The sequence below is a fragment of the Oryctolagus cuniculus genome, chromosome 8 (assembly GCF_051225735.1).
Source record: "Oryctolagus cuniculus isolate XC-2025 breed Fujian yellow rabbit chromosome 8, ASM5122573v1, whole genome shotgun sequence".
NCBI classification, from domain to species: domain Eukaryota; kingdom Metazoa; phylum Chordata; class Mammalia; order Lagomorpha; family Leporidae; genus Oryctolagus; species Oryctolagus cuniculus.
Genome location: NC_142874.1, coordinates 14946213 through 14965648, shown reverse-complemented (window position 1 = coordinate 14965648; position 19436 = coordinate 14946213). Strand labels below are relative to the sequence as shown.

The following is a 19436-nucleotide window of genomic DNA, read 5'->3' as shown; positions in this document are numbered from 1 at the left end:
CTCTTCCCTGCTGGGTCTTAACACTCCCACATTCTTACTGACAAACTGGGGAAACGGAGACAAGGCACAAGACATGCACAATACCATCCCCCAATTATAAACAGCTTTACTGAAGAATCAGTATACAGTAAACACATCTTGCTTTATGTGTCAGGAAGGGGATTAAACTTTGATTTCCATGTATTTTTCTTTAATTTGCATTTATCTAGAAAAAGTAGTGGCATTGAGTTTTGGGGTTTTTTTTCTTTTCAATAAAAGTTGTTTATTTTTTTATATTTGACAGGTAGAGTTATAGACAGTGAGAGAGAGAGAGAGAGAAAGGTCTTCCCTCCATTGGTTCATTCCCCAGATGGCAGCCACGGCCGGCGCTGCGCTGATCCAAAACCAGGAGCCAGGTGCTTCCTCCTGGTCTCCCATGTGGGTGCAGGGCCCAAGCACTTGGGCCATCCTCCACTGCACTCCCGGGCCATAGCAGAGAGCTGGACTGGAAGAGGAGCAACCAAGACTAGAACCAGCACCCATATAGGATGCCGGCGCCGCAAGCAGAGGATTAACCAAGTGAGCCACTGCGCCGGCCCCTCAATAAAAGTTCTTATTTATAGAATACCATCGGCATAGGCATTGTGGTACAATCAGGTTAAGCCACCACTTAGGAAGCCGGCATCCCGTATTGGAGGGCCTGGATTGAGTTCTGCCCCCCACTCCCGCCCTGTTTCCAATGCAGTTTCCTGCTAACATGTCTGTGAGGCAGCAGGTGATAAGCCAAGTACTTGGGTCCCTGCCACACATAGGGGGAACCTGGATAGAGTTCTAGTCTCTTGGCTTCAACTTGGCTCAGCTCTGGCTATTGCAGGCATTTGGGGAGTAAACCAGCAAATGGAAATCTGTCTCTCTCTTTTTCTTTCTCTCTCTCTTTCTTCATCTGTCATTCTGCCTTTCAAATAAATATTTTTAAAAAATAATAATACCAATAAGCATGCATCATTTAAGCAAATATTACCCAAGCTAGAAATACAAAATTATCTAGAGATTACACAAATATTATCCCGGTTAAAGCTGGGATGGAGAAGGTGGTGCAGGCTGGAAATAATGTCACTTGCACAAAGTTGCCAATCACACATCTGGTCAACATGAGTTTAGTTCACAATTCTTCCATGACAGGTGCCAGAAATTATTTTCCTTGTTTCTCAGATGTAACAAAGGCAGGTTCAACAAAGACAAAGATGGGAAAGTCTGAGGCCAGCGTTTTGTTTCTGCTGAAGTCATACTAACAGGTCTGTACCCTCTTTGCTGGCCATCACCTGTCCAGCTCTCCCTCTCCCTGGAAAAGGTACTTTGGGCGGGGGCGGGGGGGGCTGAGAAGCAGTGAGTGTGTCTGTGACTCCCAGGCAGGGAAGCTCTGGTCACTCACTTAGAAGGTCCTGCCAGAGCCTAGCCCTTGGCAGCCCAGAGGCAGCCCAGCCTCCGCCTGTAGGCTGAGCCCAGGTTTCTGGGAGGACTCCTAAACACAGGCAGCAGAATGTCGAGAATTTAGGTCAACAATCCGGGACCCTCTGCCTGAGGACCCTCTCCCCAGTGTCCCAGCCTGGATTGTTCGTGACTGCACTTTCACATCCTACATTTTTCAGATTTGCTTGTGGGACTGGATTGCACCTGCACTCATAGCAGGCCCTGGGAACAAGGGGGTGAGATGCAGACCCATGGAGAAAGGCAGCCACATAAACAAATCCCGGTGAGAGGAGGAATGCTCCCGCGACAGTGAGCACCGCCCTGGAGAACACAAAGTAAGCTTCTCAGGACGCATCCTCGAGAGCAGAGGGACATTGCCCGAGGGGGACCTGGGAGCAAAGGCAAGGGATCCCAGACCTGGGGATGATTCAGAGCCAGGCACTGAACTGTCAGAAAACAAAATCCCGGGAACAAGGAGAGGGTGTGGTTGTACCAAGCATCCAAGCCAGATTACGGGGTGAGCCAGCTGGCAGCTTCCAGGGGCCAAGGGACTTGTGAATGACCCTGAAGCTATAACGGGTGGGGAAATGGCTCTTTCCCCCTCCCACTTAGAGCAAGAATTGCCTGCGGCAACCAAGCAGGAACTGAGAGCTGCCTCCTGCGCTTCTCCCTTGTGGGCTCAGCTTCTCTGCAGCACTGAAAACAATGTTGGTTTGAAGACACCCAGTGCTGAGTGAGTATGTGTCCATCTAGTCCTGAGTACCTCCCTAACAGGAAGCGCTGAGAAATTACACGGAGATGATAAGAGTTCTGGCTCCCGACCTCACGCCCTACACGTGTTAACTCTTTCAGTCTCTATGAGCATCTGATGAGATGGACACTGCTGCCGTCTCCACATCCCCGATGAAGACACTGAAGCACAGAGATGTCAAGTAACCTTTCAAAGTTCACACAGCAAATCTCAGAGCTAGAACTTGAGTCAGGGTCTCCGAGTTTCACCGTCACACTGTTCTCCCATACTGGCTTTTCACTCTGTCAGCATTCTTCACTTTATGGACCACTGGCAAGGTCTGAAGCAAAAGAGTGACTGGGGGGTGGGGTGGGGTGGAGAGGTTCACTATGCAGGACTCTGAGAAAACTCAATAGAATGGAGAGAGGCTAGACACAAAGAGTGGGAGTCTCACCCAGCAGAGCAGACCGTGGGGACCTGAATTAAAGCTGTGGGATGTCTTTGCAAAGGAAAGGAGACTGCCGAGGTGGGAGCTGTGGGAACTCACTGCTGGTGAGGGCGGGGAGCAGAAAAATCAAAGGTTTTCATGATCAGGATAATGGAAGAATAGTGACTCTAAGAGAAAATCGTTGTTTCCAGAGAAGCTAAGCTTGCGGCCCTGGGTTCCACTGGGCAAAGGGACCCAGCGAGCAGGTGAAACTGAGAATGGAGCTCCACCAAAGGTCTGGAGCTAGAGCGATGGAGCCGGGAGACCTTGAAGAGAACTCACAGGGACACAGATCCAGAGCCGTGGTGACTGAGATGCCCATTCTGGGTTCCTCCCTTCTGTCCCCACCCCTGAACCCAATTCCAGAGAACAGGACTCACGTCCAGCACCAGCCCGCTGGCCATGACTTTCATGTCAGAGTTAACTACTCCACACGTGACAGTCTTTGCCCCTTTTCTGAGACCTGCAGTGAATGCCTGCAGGTACTACTAAGCCCTTTCTATAAGATGCTTTTTGCTAGACATCCCTCCCTCTGATAAAGTTTAATTTGTAAGTCAGGCACAGTCACAGATTAACAATAACTCACAAGAAAATAGAGCTATAATGATATACTGTAATAAAATAGCCAACGTCGCTATTCTCACACATCGGGGTCCCAATCCCGGAAACTGTTCAAGAATGACTTGAACAAAACCCTGTGACAACATGACAGCTGATCTCTTTAACAGAGACACCACTGAATGGTGGGGTGGCAGATACAGTGTGGATGCTCTAGGGACGACTCACAGCCAGGGAGGATGGAGTGGGACAGCCCGAGGTTCCATCACGCTACTCTGAACAGCTCGCAATGTAAAGCTTAGTGAACTGTTTATTTCTGGAATTGCCATTTAATCGTTTTGGACTGAGATGGGTGGTGGGTAACTGAAACCACGGCAGGTGACAGGGCAGACACCCGCTGCATGCCTGCATCCTTCAGGAAGAACAAACACGTGAGGGCCCATCGCCTTAGCTTAGAGGACACAGCCCGGAAAACAACGACGACACGTATGGTCGACCTTTGTGTTCTGATCCACAATCTTCTTCAGGTTTTTCAGCAGATGGTTATTGGGGCCGCCTTCTTTCTCATTGACGTACACAATCCTATCCAAGTCTGGGAAGTTCCGGTTCAAATCTATTCCCTGGGCGTTGCTTCGACCCACAAACCAATCCTTGAGCTCACCAGGCTAAAAAAAAAAAAAAATCACAAAGATGCTCAGTTATTCGGCATTGTGTAACTATAAGGTCTCTATTCATGGTTTTTAAAATAAGTTTAAAATAAGGATTAAGTATTCGTTTCAATGATATCCTCCCATAATGCAATTTTCACTATTTTACTTACAAAAGAATGAAGGTATCGATTTAAGGTACTTGTTTGGATATTTTGAAAATATTTCGATTAATAATATTTTAAGTGTTAATAAGTATTTAAGAGGTATGTGTCATTCAATTTCAAAAATTCAGTATATATTAATTAATAATAGCATACATTCTGTATTTAGATTTAACTAAAATATTCATTGCCTCTAAATCATAGCAAACTATTTTTAAATATTTAAAAGAATCATTAAATAAGATTAGAAGCTTAAAATAAGTCCAACACGAATAATTCATGTTTTAATAACACATCTCCTTCCAGTAGTCCTCAAGAAGAAAAGCAAGCTCTAGAACAAAAGTTCTAGAGTCTTGCGATTTGAGGAATTTCTGTCCAATTTAAATGCTTCCTTTCACTGTGCTACAACCTAGAAACTTAATGAATTTCCAAGATACTCGGTTTAATGTTATAATGTGAATTTTGTTTTATGATCAAATTACTTCAAATCTATGATGGATTTTTAAGTCATGTACTCCTATATACCTTAGACTGTGAGAAATAAAAATCTGTAAGACACCAAACAACAATGATAATCTTTTACTCATCTGTCTTATAAGATCAATATCACATTAAGACATCAAATAACTTAATTTTGTTACTAGAATTTTTCTCCTATAACTTTGGAAAGCATATCAATATTATATTTATTTACAGAAATTCACTCTGTAGTAGATGTCAAACTACTGGGTCCCTGGATTTTCTTAATTGCAGCTACACACAAAAAAAGCTTTACTTGTGTTCCCATACAATAGGAAAATTATTTCAAACTGAAGAAAACCGCAAATATTATATCCCCAATCCTGTCCAATCAAAATGAGAATACACTCTATAGCTTCTCTTTTTTAAAAAAAAAAAAAGTTTTTTGTTTTTTGTTTTTTGACAGGCAGAGTGGACAGTGAGAGAGAGAGAGACAGAGAGAAAGGTCTTCCTTTGCCGTTGGTTCACCCTCCAATGGCTGCTGCGGCCGGCGCGCTGCGCTGATCTGAAGGCAGGAGCCAGGTGCTTCTCCTGGTCTCCCATGGGGTGCAGGACCCAAGCACCTGGGCCATCCTCCACTGCACTCCCGGGCCACAGCAGAGAGCTGGCCTGGAAGAGGGGCAACCAGGACAGAATCTGGCGCCCCGACCGGGACTAGAACCCGGTGTGCCGGCGCCACTAGGTGGAGGATTAGCCTAGTGAGCCGCAGCGCCGGCCCTAGCTTCTCTTAAATACCATTCATTTCTAGCTCTCTAACAGCCAAAGTCTATCACATTATTTTTATTTTATTGGCGAGTTATTTTTTGTTTTATTTGTGTGGTTTTTTTTTTAAGATTTGTATTTATTTATTTGACAGGTAGAATTACAGACGGTGAGAGAGAGAGAGAAAGGTCTTCCTTCCGTTGGTTCACCCCCAAATGGCCGCAACAGAGGGAGCTGCGCCGATCTGAAGCCAGGAGCCTGGAGTTTCTTCCCAGTCTCCTACGTGGGTACAGGGGCCCAAGCACTGGGGCCATCCTCCACTGCCTTCCCAGGCCACAGCAGAGAGCTGGGCTGGAAGAGGAGCAACCGGGACTAGAACTGGTGTCCAAACGGGATGCCAGCGCCGCAGGCGAAGGATTAACCTAGTGTGCTATGGAGCTGGCCTCTGTTTTATTTGTTTTTTTAAATATTTTTCATGATTAACCAAAGATTAGACATCTATTAAAACATTGGTCTGGCCAGAAGCTCTTCCTCCTTGGTTTCGGTAGAGGGCGCTGTGTCCCTGACTCATCCAGACCGAGCCGAGGGATTCCCCTTCAATACAGAGCAGTATTTTTCATACTGGCAAATTTTTAGAAGGAAATTTATCTAGTCACAAACGAGGATGAATTAATCGGAATTATTTAACAACACAAGCAAAACATTATCAAAAAATTAACTGATTAACAAAACTTCTCATTCAGTCTCTGCTGAAGAAGAAATTCTTTAACCCCTCACATTCTGGCTTATTTTCTTACCAGCCAGCTGAATTCTGTACCACTTTTACTCTCCAGTGAGCCTTGTGGAAACTCCAGATGACAGCATTACTTACAGCTGCGTACATACGTACAAGCACATGGATCACGAGGAAGGCCAGCCCCACCTGACCAGCCGGGCACCCACCTGGGATGCTGCCTTCTCAAAGCCGTCGGGGTTCAGCGAAGGCATGATGTGGATTCGGGTGTTGTGGATCAGGTTGACGACTGTCTCATTCCCCTTCTGGTATTCATTGCATAAGTACTGGGCCAGGAAAATGAGCAGTTCCCTTCCAACAGCCTCATTACCGTGCATATTCCCAATGTATTTAAATTCAGGCTCACCTGGCAAGATCAAAAATAGAAAATAGAAAGACGTTTTCCATAATACCAAAGAGAAAGCAAATAGCACACACTGGTGACGATCTCTTCTCCCTACTGCCGGACGACACATAGCCACAGCTTCCTTTCCTCCCTGAGGCGATGCCTGAGACATCTACCTTACACATTAAAACTCTAGAAACATCCTTTCTCTCCTAGCCCTCTCTCCTCAGCTTCCCACCTGCTAGGGACTGAACTGTGTCCACCGACATTCATAGGTTGAAGGCCTAGCGCCCAGTGTGACTGTAATTTGGAGATAAGGCATTTACAGAGGTAATTTAGGTTAAATGAGGTTATAAAGGTGAGGTCATAATCCAACATGACTGATGTCTTTAGAAGAAGAGACAAAAGATAACTCTATTCTCTATTTCTATCTCCCTCCTTCCTTCCCTCCCTCTCTCTCCTCCCTCCCCTCAACACAGGAACGGCCATGTGAGGACATGGCAGGAAGGTGATGGCAAGTCAGGACAAGAGCCCTCAGCACTCAGTGGAAACCCACTCAGCGGCACCTTGATCTTGGACTTGTAGCCTCCAAAACCATGAGAAAATAAACCTGTTGTTCAATCCACCTGGGCTGTGGTATTTCTTTTTTAATGACCGTCTGACCAGGCTACCCCACCACCAAAATCTATTAATAAGCTGCTAACATGACTCCTGTTGGCTAAACACTATATTTGGCATGTTTTCTTATTTGATCCCCACCAAACATCTACAAGTGTTTTCATTGATGAGAGCCAGGCTGCCTAAGAGTCTGACCACACAACACAGCCCATGAAGCCAGGATTCAAATGCTGGTCTTCTAGTGTGGGCAAAAGTTTATGCTTTTGTGGCTTTTTTTTTTCCCCTCTAAACCATAGTGGTTAAAAGGAATCAGCCTGGGTTCAAATCCTAGCACCAGTCCTTCCTGGATGGCTTACTTAGAGTTCCTCCAGGTCTCCGTGGTTCTCATCACCTATCTGAAATATAAACAGACTTTTCCCTCAAAAGGTTACAGTGAGAACTAAGTGAAATCATGAATGTAAACTCAGAACAGTGCCTGGCAGTAAGCAAGAGCTACGTGTTTGCTGCGCTTGTTTTCCATGGTATCATGGTATTATTACTCCCCCATTTTATCTTGTCGTTGCATGGTGCTTTAGCACACATAATCTAGCTTTTCTTTACAACAGCTCACTGAACTATGGAAGGCAGGGACTGTGTTTTCATTATGGCTCCAAGGCTGCCTGAAGAGCACAGGTTGTGTTGAAGGGCTCGGCACCCAAACACAAATCGCAGTCGCCTGTCTCTGCTGCTTTCCGACGCGGTTTTGCAGGAGCAATGAGAACGCAGAGCGAAGTGGCCCAAGGTAACCCTGGGGCTCTGCTCCTTTCACGCTCATCCAGCCCACAGGCCCAGCTTCTGCAGTCCAAGGATTCTCCCATCTGGGACCGCCTGCTCCTGGCACGAGCAAAGAAGCCGGAATTCCTTTTCTCCCGCGAATGCCCCGGTATCTAAAGATTCTTCGCCTGAGATTCTGAGTGTCTGATTTCAGTGGCTACTAACCCAGAACCCAGGTCCTCGTCCTCCTGTTGACCTCTCCGGCTGAGTTTATGCTAATCTTCATCTGCGGGTCAGATGGGGGTAGGAGCAGAGCTATTTATACCCCCTCGGATTTGACTTGGACGGAGAGATTCTTAGTAAAACCAGACTCGCCTAGAAGGTGCGAGAACAAACGAGAAGGCGTGAGAGGAAGCAGTTCCTTGGCTTCTGAGTTCAGAAGTGACAGTAACTCTCTCCTTCCTGTGACTCTCACGCACTTTATACCACCCCCCCCAATGTATTAATTTCACTGAGGCACAGGAGGAGTTGCAGTAGCCCTTTATGTAAAGAAAAGGAGAGCAAGCAGCCAGGGAGGCGGGAGAGGCTGGTGCAGCTCTGAGCTTGGCCCACAACCCGGGAGCGGAGAGGAGCACACTGAACATTGCCTATTACTTCTCTGGGAGCAAGTGTTTGAAAATCATTTCAAGAAGAAATACCAAACTCATAGTCACTTAGCCACGTTGTTTAAAGACGGCATTTTGTAAGACACACAGAGTAGACGCAAATCTTGGCGTCCAGGATGCTACAGAAGCCCCAAGAGCAAATAAGGTGTGTTTCCAAACGCAAGGAATACAGGGTCTGGGGGAGGACCCATAGCACCTGAGCACTGCTCAGAGGGGAGGGAGCACCGAGCAACGTCGGATCCGAAACTAGCCAGTCCCACGGTGTTAAGCTGCAGTGTTCCACCTGCCTCTCAGGACTGTCTCCAGGCCCCTTTTCCCTCAAAGCCAGAGTTATCTTTTTTTTTTCTTAAGATTTATTTATTTATTTGAAAGTCAGAGTTACACACAGAGAGAAGGAAAGGCAGAGAGAGAGAATTCTTCCATCTGATGGTTCACTCTCCAATTGGCCACATCAGCCGGAGCTGCACCCATCCAAAGCCAGGAGCCAGGAGCTTCTTCCGGGTCTTCCACGTGGGTGCAGGAGCCCAAGCACTTGGGCCATCTTCTACTGCTCTCCCAGGCCATAGCAGAGAGCTGGATGGGAAGTGGAGCAGCCGGGTCTTGAACCAGTGCCCATATGGGATGCCGGCGCTTCAGGCCAGGGTGTTAACCCACTGCGTCACTGTGCCACAGCACCGGCCCCGCAAGAGTTATCTTTACAAAACACAGCACTCATCAGGTCACCGGTACATGAAAACCCATCACTAACCTCCCACTTGCCTTCACAATTGACACAAAATTCTCTACAAGATCTCTAACTGCTACATGGTCTTGATATCAGAATTTGGCCCCCTAAAATATGTATCAAAATGTAGTCCCTTAAAGTTCCCTGAAAGTCCCATCTGGGGTGCCACATGTTATTGGAATTTGGGGTGCCATACAATATCACCATATGCTTATTAATAAGTTCCCAATATTAATAAGCCTGTGTAGGTTCTTGCCTAATATTCAGAGAATTCTGAATACTGGCATAAATGAACGAGGCAGCACAGTACATTTTAAGCTTTTATTCAGTGCAAAAGATGCATAGGCGAGGGGCTAGCGCTGTGGCACAGTGGGTTAAAGCCTTGGCCTACAGTGCCGGCATCCCATATGCACGCTGGTTCGAGTCCCAGCTGCTCCTCTTCCAGTCCAGCGCTCTGCTGTGGCCTGGGATAGCAGTAGAAGATGCCCCAAGTCCTTGGGCCCCTGCTCCTGGCTCCTGGCTCCAGATCAGCTCAGCTCCGGCTGTTGCGGCCATCTGGGGAGTGAACCAGTGGATGGAAGACCTCTCTGTGTCTCTGTCTCTACTTCTCTCTGTAACTCTTTCAAATAAATAAAATAAATCTTAAAAAAAAAAAAAAAGATGCATAGGAGAGTGAGGGCTTTATCTATTAGAGAGAGGTAGATCTGGGTTCATACTGAGTACCAGGAATCAGCCACGTGGAAAAGGATCTAGGCCAGGAAGCATGGGGCGGGTGGGGCCTCGCACCCTGGAGGCGCAGGGCTGCAGCCAGCCCCCTACCGGCTAGAGGCCAGTAGGTAAGTGGCTGGACACACCCTGTCCCAGGCTTTTAACCCACTTCCAAAGGGGAGTGGTTAATTAACCTGATTGGCCAGTGGGCGCTCAGGTGTGGCCAGTTATGGGCATGCGGTCACACAGGGGCATGCCGAAGGCGTGGTCTAACAGCTCACAAACCTAATCAATTTTAACCTCTATGCCTGTCTTCTTCAGTCTGGCCTGGGGTATTCCTGTCGCCCTGGAGGTCCCACGCCTTCCCTCCTCTCTTGCCTGGAATGTTCTCTGCTCAGACACACACGCTGCCCTCAGATCCTTCTAATACCGCACACATACAGCTTCCTCAGTGTAACTGTCGCCTGGTTCCAGCCCCTTTGCCAGTTCTCATGCCTCAATCTGTAAACATACATTTAATGATGGGGCCATCTGGCTCCCCTACTGCCCCCCCAGAACTGCAAGGACCCTAAGCACTGGGATGCTGTCAGCTTTAGCTCACTCATGTGTCACCTGTACCCAGCGTAGTCTGGAACATAGTGAGAGCACCACAGACAATGATTCAGTAAATTCACGAGTAAATGAATAAATGAAGAAGTCTGGCTTCCCCCACCCCAACCAGCCACGGCCACAGCCATGGACAGCCTTCCTGGAACAGTGCAAGGGACTTGGGCATCAGGGGGCGACAGCCCAGGACTGGCCGCTCCACGGAACACCCAGGCAGGAAGAGCCATTCTGTGGCGGTGCTGTGAACAGCTGATTTCCCACGAAGAAGATTAATCTCCATGGTCACGGCAAAGCCTCTCTCCTGGCAAGCAGCTCTCGGAGGCTATTTTTGTTGTACATTCTAAACAATGAGCTCCGAACAGACTTTGCCTGCAGCATCCTTAATCCACAAATAGGAATCGAATGGAAGACACTGGGTTTTGAGGGAACCCCTTCTCTGTCCGTGTCCCTTCCGTTTATTTGAAATATTTTTTTTAAAAGGGAGAGCTCTTCATCACCACCTAATGTTCCTTTCTGCGGCTACAAAAGGCGGGTTTACAGCAGGCTGAGAGATGGCTGACGTATGCCTTCCTGTTTACGGTGTTTACAGAAGGACAAACCCCAGGTTTCACAGGGCTGCAGCTGCCAGGTGCGTCACTGCTGGTGGAGGCGCTGGGCAATGCATGCAGTCCAGAGCTAGCGCATCTCTCTCCTGGCAACGGGAGCAAAAGGCAGCAAGAAGCCGGGCTCCCGGGACACTTGGGGACGGCTGTCTGTGCATTCATATGTGGTCTCACTCACTCTTGACCTCACCTCTGCTTCTTGCACAGTAATCCTGAGGTGCTGATCTGGCAATGGAGGAGGAGTCCTATTTGCACAGGGTGCGTGGCTAGGCAGGAAGAGTATTTCCCTGCATCCATCTTCCCACAATGTCATGTCGTGATCTTCCAGCGACTTCCGTGACACAGAGCAATCATCTGACAAACGCAGCCCAGCCTAGCGGGGCCAGATATTATAGTTTTATATGCTGTTCAGAACAGGTAATGGACCTGGTTGGATCTGCCTTCCCATCAGAACAAAATAAGAATAATTTCTGGGCCGGCACAGTGGCTCACTAGGCTAATCCTCTGCCTTGCGGTGCCGGCACACCGGGTTCTAGTCCCGGTTGGGGCGCCGGATTCTGTCCCGGTTGCCCCTCTTCCAGGCCAGCTCTCTGCTGTGGCCAGGGAGTGCAGTGGAGGATGGCCCAGGTGCTTGGGCCCTGCACCCCATGGGAGACCAGGAGAAGAACCTGGCTCCTGCCATCGGATCAGTGCAGTGTGCCGGCCGCAGCGCGCCCGCCACGGCGGCCATTGGAGGGTGAACCAACGGCAAAGGAAAACCTTTCTCTCTGTCTCTCTCTCTCACTGTCCACTCTGCCTGTCAAAAAAAAAAAAAAAAAAGTGAGTTGTGAAATTCTATGCAAGAAGTACAGCATCATCATTTAGGAAAAAAAAAGTAGGTTAAGGATATTTTAAGAAAGAATTTGATTTTAGTAACAGAATTTCCCCATCTTTCTTTCTGAAAATAGAAAGGAGTCTCACACTGAAATGGATATGTTCTTCCTCCAACATCAAGCTTTAGTCAAAATGTAAGTACCCTAACAAATTTGGAAGGTATATATTTAACTCACTGATTACGCAATTTTTAAAAAGATTTATTTCTTTGTATTATTTTGTATTTGAAACTCAGAGTTACAGAGAGGGTGAAGGGGGGAGGGAGGGGGTGAGAGAAGGAGGGGGTGAGGGGGAGAGGAGGAGAGGGAGAGGGAGGTCTTCCACTGCTCATTCACTCCCCAGGTGGCCACAAAGGCCAGCACTGGGCCAGGCTGAAGCTAGAAGCTTCTTTCAGATCTCCCATGTGGGTGCAGAGGCCCAAACACAGGCCAACTTCCACTGCTTTCCTAGGCTACTAGCAGGGAGCGGAATGGAAGTGGAGCAGCCATGGCACAAATCGGTGCCCATATGGGATGCCAATGTCACAGGTGGTGGCTTTACTCACTATGCCATAACGCCAGCCCCCGATTACACAATTCTCAAAGCTGTTGGCACTTTCAAAATACATGTTCCTGCCACAAGTAATATACCAGGGAACTTCAAAAAGCTTTTGCGAAATAAAATATAGGTTTATCTTTGGTGCAAAAATTTATGAAATCTATAAAGGCGTTTTTCATGATACACTTACTTTTAAATGGACTTTTGAAGACCCCTCATATGTATGGATTTCATGTTTTTGGCAAAAAAAAAAAAACCCTTTTCTTCTAATTCCATTTTTCGGTACTTTTTGAAATCCACTCATGCTAAACATAGTACTAGGTAGCAATAGGATCCCAAATAAAACTCCATTTCTCAATAACGTCATGATAAGCACATGAGCAATGAAACTGAGCAATAAACAGTGAACGGCTATCCAAAGAAGCTTACTGCTGAATTGATCTGAATTACGCACCACTAAATGCAAGCAAATCGGAAACAACTCTGAAACAGACGGGCCTGTTACTCAATGATCTTCCTCCCTCACTGGTAAACCTGGGGTTAAGACATTAATGCAACTAATTGTTTCCATCTGTTTGACATTCTAATCTATTATAGCCGGTGAACCAGCCCCACAGAAAACTGAACTCTGCAAGCTTCCTAGAACTTGTCAATAAGCACGTCATTAACTGGCTCATGTTTTAGCACATCCGAGCAGCCTAAAACGCTGAGCGTATTCCTCAAGGAACTGCCACTCTCCAGGGGTCAAATAAACAATGGAAGAGGCTGGGTATGGTTATAAAAATAGATTCCTTTTCTCCAGAAGAAATGAGAAAAAAATAGAGAAGGAGGGAAAAGAAACCAAGAAACAGCCAAGAAAAACAAAAAATCGTTGCAAAAGAAATTACAATGTATAAAAGCATCATATTCTCTCCTCTCCTTCCTTCAGAATCATATCTTAAAACAACTAAATTAACATTTTAAAAATGAAGTCTTCATATTATTTTTAAGACTTTTATTTACTTGAAAGAGCTATAGAAAAAGAGTTCCCATCTGCTGGTTCATTTCCCAAACGCCAAAGCCAGGAGCTGAGACTCAATCCAGATCTCCCAGGTGTACGTCGGGGGTCCACCTACTCGAGCCATCACCTGCTGCCTCCTGGTATCTACATGAGCAGGAAGCTGAAAGTAACAGCAGAGCCCGGTGTTTAACCCAGACGCACTGCGTGGGACTCAGGCACCTTAACCACTAGGCCAGAGGCCACCTGCATCTGATTTTTTTTTTTAATGGGCAGTCAAAATGGCATGCATCACACAACGATTCTGCAGAGACATATTTCAGAATTATTTTTGGAAATTTTAATTTTAAATTAGCCACTTCTCTAAGTTGAATGTTCTCTTATATATGACAATAAGATTATGATTGAAGAGATATCAAAAAAAAAAAAAGAACAAGAGTTCCAGCCTCACGAGTTTGTAAACAATTTGTCACAGTTCCACTATTCACAGAAACAGCTTCAATTTTTTTTAAACAAACTATTTGGAGCCTTTACAAAAAGTATGCTGGGAACTGACTACAAATACCCACACAGTGTGGTGTACACTGGCAAATGTTTAATAATCAGTTCTGATTCGCAGCACTGCCTGCTCCCATGGTGTGAATACTCGCACCATAGCCAATTTGGAACTGCCAACGTGAGGTCACTTGGCTCACACATTTCCTGAAAGTCAAGGACAGGTTCTGAAGTAAGCACTTGGCCTAGCAGTTAAGATGCTCACATTCCACACTGGAGGGCCTGGGTTCGAGTGCCTGCTCAGCTCCAGCGCTAATGCACGTCTTGGGAGGCAGCAGGTGTTGCCTGAAGTACTTGGGTGCTTGCCATCCATCCATGCTGGAGATCTGGAGTGAGCTCCCCGCGCCTGGCTTCGGCCTGGCTCAGCCCAGGCTGTTGTGGGCATCTGGGGAGTGAACCAGTGAATGGCAGCTTGCTCTCCCTGTCTCTTTCTCTCTCTGTGTGTGTCTCTGCCTTTCTAATTTAATGAACAAACAAAAATAATTTAAAAGAAAAAATAGATTCTCACAAGCCAGCGCAAGTCTACTCCAACACACCACTGCACATGGAAACAATCTCTTGGGATAAATAGCTTTCAGTTTCACCACAGAGTCTCCAAAGGGGGAAACTAAGTTCTCAAAAATCTGGGGAATTCTCAAACACAGAAATAGAGTTATACTGGCCTTTATAATACCACTTTCTAAAAAATATTTCACTTGATGCTGAAAGAATTAAAAGAGGTTGGCTTGGTTGCGCTTTTACTTTTTTCTTGTGTAGTTATAAAGCTGTTTTGTAAAGCATTGCACCATGATCGATTCTACTGGGGGAAGCAAAGGTCAAAAGGACTTCAGAGATTTTTTTTGTTTTAGCTAATTATTCTGGCAATTACTGATTTGCCAGATCATATCACCCTTTGCTCTAAAATCGGCTATAAAAATTCAATGAAGAAATTTTACTTGAACCTATTAAGTCCTTTTTTCTGGAATGTTTATCAGCAATACTATCAGGTTTTCGAAATTTCTTATTTTCTCCACAATGTTGACCCAAAAGATCATCTTTGAGATGGAAAAGGCAATGTCATTTCTATGTCTATACACAAATTCATACTTAAAAATTCAAAGAAATTAGTTACTTAAGATTAGTAATGTGAATGCATTGTTTTTACTATCCCAGGAGAAGCTGCCTATGAACACCTTTATGCAAAAGAAAAATAAGATAAACTTTGACTTATTTAAGAAAATCTCAAGTGATAAGTTTTAATATATATATATATTAGCTAATATAGAGATTGTTTTAATGATAGTTTCATGACTTGAAATCTTTCTGTAGCTATTAGCCATCCAGAAAAACCAAGCATTATTTTTTTAAAAGTACTATAATAGCTACTGTCTACTTCAAATGCTTATCGGAATGCTTATGGTATCAGAATATTTGTTTCTAGTTATTTTAGGTAATTCTCTCAGCAGATTCTGCTGTCTTTAATTAATATTCTTATTGAGCAAAATAAGACAAAATGTAAAGATAGACTTATCTAAGGGGTGAAGAATAAGCAGAGCTAAATGAGCTGCCACTGGAAGGGGAGAAGGCAGCATGAATGGACCCGGTTCATACACAGTGATTCCGGCTCGGGTCTCAGCTGATTCCGACATTAGCATATTTGGTTGTGAGTTGTGTTTCAGAGCCATTTCCATGAAGAGTTCATTGCATAGCTTGGGAAGGTTTGTGGGCAGCATCAAGCTCCTTAAGGTGGAAGGTTCTTCAGGTTGCTGAAGGTGGCTGTGTGGAAAAGGATTTGATTCATCCTGCAAAGCTCCAGAGGGCAAAACCAGCATCAAGAACTGGAAGGTCCAGAGAGGGAGCATGCAGGAGAGCCGAAGCACAGACTCTTTCATTCAGAGCTATTGAAAGACGGAGAGGCGGTGAGGGGGGCCAGCGCTGTGGCCTAGCAGCTAAAGCTGCCACATGCAGCAACGGCATCCCATATGGGCCCTGGTTCGAGGCCCGGCTGCTCCACTTCCAATCCAGCTCACAGCTACGGCCTGGGAAAGCAGTAGAAGATGGCCCTAGTCCTTGGGCCCCTGCACCCACGTGGGAGACCCAGAAGAAGATCCTGGCTCCTGGCTTTGGATCAGCCCAAGTCCAGCCACTGCAGCCATCTAGGGAGTGAACCAGTGGATGGAAGATCTCTCTTTCTCTCTGCTTCTGTCTCTCTGTAACTCTGCCTTTCAAATAAATAAATAAATCCTTTAAAAAAAAAAAAAAAGAAGGAAAGAAAGACGGCTGCTGGGAAGCCTTTAGTTTCCCCACAAGCAGAAAGCTAAGAGGCACGCCCTAAAGTTGACAGGACAACCTCTGAAACATCTCGTTAACTCTATCAGAGAAGGGCCTACAACTCCTGTTTGACTGACTGTTGGGACTGAAGTTTCTAAGGTGGTCCTATATGTAACAGTTCTCAATAAAGGTCAGCTGACATTTTTTCCTTTTCTCTGAAACAGTGAGAAAACAGTTCATCAGTCACCTAAGACGTGATTACAAAAGCAGTGGAAAAACACTCGTCTATTGCTACCAACCAACTCTGTGCCCACGAATGAACAGCTCATCCATGCAAAACTAAGTACATAAGAGGATGAGTAAAAGTGATGTCATCAGAACCTGTGTGGGTGGAAAACGTCAGTTAGAGCGTGGACAGATGCATTATAACAAGCAGATAAAGAGGTCACAGTGTTAACCACCTGCGACAAAACCAACAATGTAAACACTGTGAACCATCTCTTCCCAGCAGATCCTTGGAGCATTGTGTTTAAAGGGTTATTTGTTGGTTTGAAAGGTAGAGTTACAGAGAAGCAGAGAGAGAGAGAGAGAGAGAGAGAGAGAGAGAGAGAGAATATTACTCTTAAATAGATAGTAAAAAAAAAAAACACAAAGCCTTGAGTTCTTCTCCTGTGGTTGGTTATTCCAACCAATTTAAGCACTCAAGTGACATGGGATCATTTTCAGGGCAGTTAAATGGCCTCAGATCTGAGACTCATTCTGTGTGCCAAACTGCATGACCAAAACCAGTATCTGCTAATGCATATAAAATCCGAGGCAGGGAGAATATTATAGAGTTTCCTGAAATATAACCCTAAAATGCTCCAGACTATTCAGAATGCAGTGTTTTGCTCATCTCATTTCTAAATTCTATATTTAAATTTTAAATATACATTAAATAATTATGCATGGCTTTATATTTTTAATGCACTTATGAATAAATTATGAGTAATCATGGATCCTCATAGAGTATCAGTATCATATTTTGTTTGTGGCTTCCTCATTAAAGTACTTTCAAGATTTTTTACTGACTGCAATTATTCTAATTTTATCTGCCACTCAGTCTCATCCATTTTCTGCTACTCTTATTTATTTCTCTGGAGACTAAGATGAGACCTTTAGAGAAATTTGTTTCTATGAAGAGAAGAAAGTAGTAACGTGAAAGGCAAAATCTCCCATAAGGTCAAGTAGATAACTAAACAGATAAACTTAGCCCCTAACAAAGACCTGAGATTTCTGAACATACAATACTTTTTATTAGTTTCTACTGTGTTCCAACTGTCCCTCCCCTTAGGGGTCCACTAATGGATCTCTATTACTTAAACATTCTACAGCCATTCAAAATTTAAAATATTGAAATATTTTGCTAAATAAAATATAAGGCACCTGACTTCAATGAAGAAATAGAGAATTACTATATTACTAAATATTAACTAATATTTAATTTCATGTGCTTCCAAAGTAAACATTAACACCACCATAAAATTTTATGCTGAACATTGTCATTGTTTTTGCTAATAAGTTTGTGATTGTTTTTTAGAAAACTTTTATTTATTTATTTATTTTTGACAGGCAGAGTTAGACAGTGAGAGAGAGAGAGAGAGAAAGAAAGGTCTTCCTTTTTCCGTTGGTTCACCCCCCAAATGGCTGCCATGGCTGGCACACTGTGCTGATCGGAAGCCAAGAGCCAGGTGCTTCTCCTGGTCTCCCATGTGGGTGCAGGGCCCAAGCACTTGGGCCATCCTCCACTGCACTCCAGGGCAACAACAGAGAGCTAGACTGGAAGAGGAGCAACTGGGACAGAATCCAGCGCCCCAACCGGGACTAGAACCTGGGGTGCTGGCGCCGCAGGCAGAGGATTAGCCTAGTGAGCCTCGGTGCCAGCCTAGAAAACTTTTATTTAATGAATATAAATTTCATAGGTGCAGCTTTTGGATTATGGCGGTTGAGATTCTGTTAAAACCATATAAGATTCCAACCTGGATGGCTTAAGATACCTTGTCAAAAAGATCCTTACTGAAACATTTCTTTGTGAAAAACAAACAAACAAAAAAAAAAACAACAAAAAAAACAAACAAACAAACAAACAAAGAACTGTCTGCTTTCAAACTTGATGATAAAAATCATTGAAAATATCAGTCTTATTTTAAAAGATTTTCTAATGGCTTAACAACTCAGAAAAAGATAAATAACCATACCCAAAGCTTAGCAAGAGAAAAGAATTTATTTTCTGGGGAGGCCATTTGGTGCAGCAGGTAAGTCATCTCTTGGGACAGTCACAACTCATATCAGAGTACCAGGTTCACGTCCCACCCCTCTGCTGTCAATCTAACTTCCAGTTAATGTGAATTCTAGGAGGCAGTAGATGATGGTTTCGTTGGGTCCCTACTACCAACATAGGAAACCTGGATTGAGTTTTTGGCTCCTGGTTTCAGCCTGGCCCTGGCTGTTGCAGGCATTTGAGGAATGAACCAGCAGATGGAAGATCTCTCTCTCTCTCTGTTTATCTCTTTCTTTCAAATAAAATGGAGATAAATAAAACCTTTAAAAACAATGTATTTAAAATTATCAGAAAAATTCCACGTGAACTTGCATAAAGCCAAGCCAAACAAACATAAACAAAAGCCTATATAGTTCTATCTGTATAGATACTTTCACCATGTATTTCAATTTCAAATTAAGAAATGCTGTATTTTCTTCCAACAATGTCTCTTCAAGAATTTCATGGAAAACACGTTATGAAAAAATTATACAAGGATTTCAAAAATTTTTGCACCAAAATAATCTTTTTTTTTTTTTTTTTTTTGACAGGCAGAGTTAGACAGTGAGAGAGAGACAGAGAGAAAGGTCTTCCTTTTTCCGTTGGTTCACCCCCCAAATGGCTGCCACGGCCGGCGCTGCGCCGATCCGAAGCCAGGAGCCAGGTGCTTCTCCTGGTCTCACATAGGGTGCAGGGCCCAAGCACTTGGGCCATCCTCCACTGCACTCCCTGGCCACAGCAGAGAGCTGGCCTGGAAGAGGGGCAACCGGGACAGAATCCGGAGCCCCAACCGGGACTAGAACCCAGGGTGCTGGCACCACAAGGCGGAGGATTAGCCTAGTGAGCCGCAGCGCCGGCCTGACCCCTATCTCTTT

The 19436-nt window shown here is 45.0% G+C and overlaps 1 protein-coding gene across 1 annotated transcript in view; it reads right to left on the bottom strand.

Annotated features, from left to right (window-relative positions):
- LOC138843413 (carboxypeptidase E-like) overlaps positions 1-6561 on the bottom strand; it is a 29718-nt gene extending 23157 nt beyond the window's left edge. The window contains exons 1-2 of the mRNA XM_089301977.1: positions 6199-6561; positions 3722-3889 (exon numbers count right to left, since the gene is read on the bottom strand). Of these exons, the coding sequence (XP_089158103.1) occupies positions 3722-3889; positions 6199-6546 (516 nt within the window). The 5' untranslated portion in view covers positions 6547-6561. The remainder of the gene's footprint in view (positions 1-3721; positions 3890-6198) is intronic.
- Between the last annotated feature and the right edge of the window lie 12875 nt (positions 6562-19436).